The following is a 4,554-nucleotide window of genomic DNA, read 5'->3' on the forward strand; positions in this document are numbered from 1 at the left end:
AGCCCACTCAGGTTTGCTTGAAAGCCTCTACTCCATTGATACTTAAGTTTCCTGCAGTCACCGGCAGCCCAGCCCAATTCAACCCCAGAATATCCTTCCAAGCATGTTATTTTTACCTTTTCCTCCCACAATTCAGTCCTGGATGCCTGAGCATTCAATCACTAGCCCTATTACTATCACATATGGTCAGGGGAAGGGTCCTTAACCTCGCATATGCTCTGCAGACTGACCCAGAAATTCTTCTCCGGGCACATGGAAAGTAAAGATCAGCATTTCAGGGGTTGGGCTATCAAGCAAACCCATTACTTTGCTCATTCGGGTTGAAGTACAGATTTGCTTAACAGGAGCTATAAAATAAATGTGAATAACAAGCACCAAATAAAATGTAGTTTTATTAAAATATTGAATTTGTTACAGTATGACTAAACTGTGCTATGAAAATTCCAATCAATAGAAAAAGGAATTGCATTGTAATCATTGGGGCCAAAAGTAATGAAAGAAGCATTGTATATACATCTACAATACAAGATAATAAAGAAGGAAAGAAGTATTGGTTATATACAATAAAGCATGGCTCATCTTGACTATTTACAATATTTTACAACTCTTTCATTTTACCTTACTTAATATATATTACAAAAAGGTATGTATGGGACACAATGAAAAAAGAGAAAAGGTTGACATCAGAAAGTCAACCTTGAATTCTTTTTAGAATGTATTTTTTTTTTTTCGTTTTTTTGTAGGGCATTTCTAGGGTTTTTTGTTTAAGATGGCAAGGCAATGACTAATATTAATAGCTAAGTTAAACACTGAATGCATAGTGGAGAGATACATAGGTGTGAAGAATGACTTCATGCATGAACATAAGGGGCTTCTGCCCATAACCCTTGCACAAGCAAAGGCTTTCACTGAAGCCTCCCATAGCAACGTTACAAATAGCATCTGTAAACAACACAACAATGAAGAAGCAGCAGGACCTCATTCTGAAATAACAGTTTGTGATACCAACAGCAAGCAGACTTTTTATTTCATTCCCCTATAATAAAGATGGGTTTGGCTGCTATGTTTTGTTTAAAATGTTTGCTCACTAGTTTAGTATACCATTTGTGCATGCAATGACATTTTATTGTCTGTTTTTGCTAATGTGATAATAGTTTGAGTGTTTCTTTCAATGATGGCACCGCATAGATTAGAAGTACATAGAAAATCTAAAGAATTATTTCAGGGTGGTAAACATTTTCTATATGTTCAAGGTAAAATCTTTTGTAGCCATTGCTGACCAAGAATATTTGATTTTTTTTTTTATAATACAGGAAAAAAACTAATATAAATAAGAAGATTTGAGGCAGACAGCTAATAAGGATGTTCACAATGCAACAAGTATATATGTGTGTAGCCAGCAAGAGATACTAGTGGCAGTTTCTATTGGCTTTGCCTTTGTCATCTTTTCTTTTATAAGCCTGCCGAAGACTGTGGATTTGCAAATTTAGAGATGAAATAAGGCACTAACATATTTTTGTCAAATAGGCACAACAGTATTTTTTTTTGCATATGTCCTTGCTAACATAAAGTTTCCTCTATATTTGACCCACTATCTAGTTTCTTCATATCAGTCTAAAAATGTCCTTCCTCAAAACATACTACCGTATTCTTAAAAACAGTACATTTAAAAAATGTCTCCCTGCTGCTTTCTAAAGCTGGCCATACACCTTACAATTATCTGCAGATTTTCTATGGTCAGATGGAAAAGGTGCAACAGATTCCTCCATCTCCACTTAACTGTGTGGATGGAGTAATCTCCATCTGGGACAATCTGTTGCACTTTCTCCATCTGACCACAGAAAATCTGCAGATAAATGGTAAGGTGTATGGGCACCTTATGACTCTAAGACAATCTGGTCTCTTTAAGCCCCATGCATACTGGCCTACTGATTAAACACAGGAGACCTTATCTGGGAAGACACTTTGTCCTGTGTTTAGATGTCTTTGGGTTTCATTCAGTTTAGATGCTTTTCATTCGTTTGGGGGCGTTTAGCTGTGTAAAACCAGGCTAAACTGTCCTGGGACGGAGAGAATTATTGTTTGTGTTACCTCAACTAGACTGAATCCACCTAGACATTGCTAAATGGTTAAGTCGTTAAAATACGCTCTAAAGCAAAAAGGTATTTATAGAAGTACTTTCACAGCATCCTATGTGGCCATAAGGCATGTGAACTGCTGGGAGAGAAGGTACTAAGCAGGATTCTCTCCAGCTGTCCCCAAGTCTTTCATGATCATACTGTCTCTGTCTTAACGTACTAGAATGTATAATGAATACATGAATTAATGCTCCTGCTTTCATCTAAGTGTCCAAACTTCTGAAGCTGGAGGATACTCGTTATTTGGCATACAGCTGTAAAGGATGACATTGTTACAAACAGCTCAGACTTGTTATTTGATATAACTAAAAATGATTAACCTGTGCCTTAAAATGCCTGATAAACAGTTGATCACAGCCAACTGCACAAAAACATTAAAACAAAAAGAAAAGAAAATGGGGTTGACTAAGAAAGACATAGAGCATGTTCACTAGTGCATGCTCACTAAGCAAAGTGAATGTATGAGCAAAAATCCTGCTTTATTTAATTTGTCTTGCAAAAATTTAGTTTTTGAAGTGAACACAGTGACAACTCATTTACTCAGCTAAGCCAACATTTCGTTGATAAGAGAGCAGCCTCTATTCCTTTGATCAACCCCAATGACTGTAGAACACATGTAGGGTGTTCTACCACCAATGAAACATGAGTTTTAAGTCTCAGGTGGTGTTCTCTAGTGATAACATGGGACAAGCATTCTAACCATGCTTCATGGTCTCCCGCCAATATGAATACCAGGGCAAAATTGCAGAGATGCAAAACGCATCAACAATCAGAAGGGTCTAAGCTTATAGCAGGTGAGGTACTCCTTGCTGAACATAGGGGGTGGCATTTAACGTGACCACAGGAACACGTCTGCAGGTAGGAAGTGCTCTAGAAATGTTACACAAACACATATGTTTTTCACTGCTGGTGCTAGATCATTTGCTTCTCCATAGAGGTCTGTTTTTGCAGTTGGAAGATCATGAACAGCCAAATGGTTGATGTGCCAAATCATATGGCAGCTGCGGCTTCCAACATATCTGATAATCCTATCAATTAAAGGGAAAATTGCTGGAGATGACGGTTAGGTTAGTGTTACATGCGTTGTCAAATTAGGCCAATAAACATTAGTTTCTTTCCTACCAAAATCTATCAATTACCATCATACTGCCATGATACACGGATATAATAATGTTTAATTTATGGATATAGAACATGTAACATTCAGTACTCGTTCCTCCGCTTCACCCAAAGTTTTTTCTTTTAATACTAAACATCTGTCAGTATAAAAAAATGCAAAATGAACTCTTAATATGTTTTTAAGTACACTTGTCACTTGCAGTGGCGTAACCAGAGTTATGGGCGCCCGGGGCAGAACATTTTTTTCGCCCCCCCCCATATTAAAAAAAATAGACTAGCCCCAGTGCTGAGCGAGTTAATGAAAGACCTAGCACTGCAGCTTGCGGATGCTGCGAGAGATCCTTTTAAACTCCCGTTGGCCTTTCTGCCACCGTTTGACTGAGGTGATGACCAGCTCCCCTCCGAGCTTTTGTCCCATCACTAAATAGGGAGCGTTAATGTCATTCATTTCATCGCAGGTACACTGTAGGCCGTCTTTAAGCCACAGCACGGTCTTCTTCAAATCCCTTTCCGTCACCCCATTCAGTTTGTAAATGGTTTTGCTCTTTGTCTCCGGGACGATCTTAGTGTCCCCATTGATGTAGGCGATCTCCTTCACTTTTATCTTCAGGGCTAATGGAGGCAAAAAAGAGGGGGAGGAAAGGAGAGAAAATGGTGAGAAAAAGGCTGACACAGGCACATTAGAACTCAGAAAAAGCCAGACTGGGGTGGGATGTGTTGCTAATGAAACTGTCAGGCTTTGACACAATTACAGCAGGTGGCTCCATTTTTACACCACAAAGGGCATCAAAGTCATTTATGTCAAACCCGTAATTCTTAACCCCTACAGTGCCTGACAGACAACTGCACAGCTGAATGCACTGTTCACTAAAAGGGATCAAAATGTCTGCGTAAGGAAGGGAAATGAGAGTTTAGTATATCAACATATGTTTTCATTACACGTAGACTCGATGGTGAAATATAATGTCTACAACCTGGGGGGCAGCCTGGGGCCCATTGCTCTGAAAGGGGCCCACATCTTTAACATTCAAAGCCAGTTGTCTGATTGTGACCGCCTCAAGAAGAAAAATAAGGGTGAACTGTGGAGCAGGACTAGAGTTGTCATGACTTATACAATTTTACATTATTTATCACTTTCTAGACCACTAAAGGGAAACACAGCTTTTTGAAAGAAGAAAACAAAGAAATAAATATGAATATATTCATATGTATATATACAAGGGGAAAATCCATGACCACCTGGAGGGATCTCCCTCTTTTACATAAAACCACTCAAAATAAACAATATATTTATATG

General features: G+C 38.6%; 1 protein-coding gene across 1 annotated transcript in view; it reads right to left on the bottom strand.

The window, feature by feature from the left end:
* Positions 1-3,525: 3,525 nt before the first annotated feature.
* The window catches only part of SFRP2 (secreted frizzled related protein 2), a 9,857-nt gene continuing 8,828 nt past the window's right edge, over positions 3,526-4,554 (bottom strand). Inside the window, exon 3 of the mRNA XM_018557934.1 lies at positions 3,526-3,869. Coding sequence (XP_018413436.1) covers positions 3,565-3,869 — 305 coding nt within the window. The 3' untranslated portion in view covers positions 3,526-3,564. The remainder of the gene's footprint in view (positions 3,870-4,554) is intronic.

Source organism: Nanorana parkeri, unplaced genomic scaffold, assembly GCF_000935625.1.
Source record: "Nanorana parkeri isolate BGI_ZX_2015 unplaced genomic scaffold, ASM93562v1 scaffold311, whole genome shotgun sequence".
NCBI lineage: Eukaryota > Metazoa > Chordata > Amphibia > Anura > Dicroglossidae > Nanorana > Nanorana parkeri.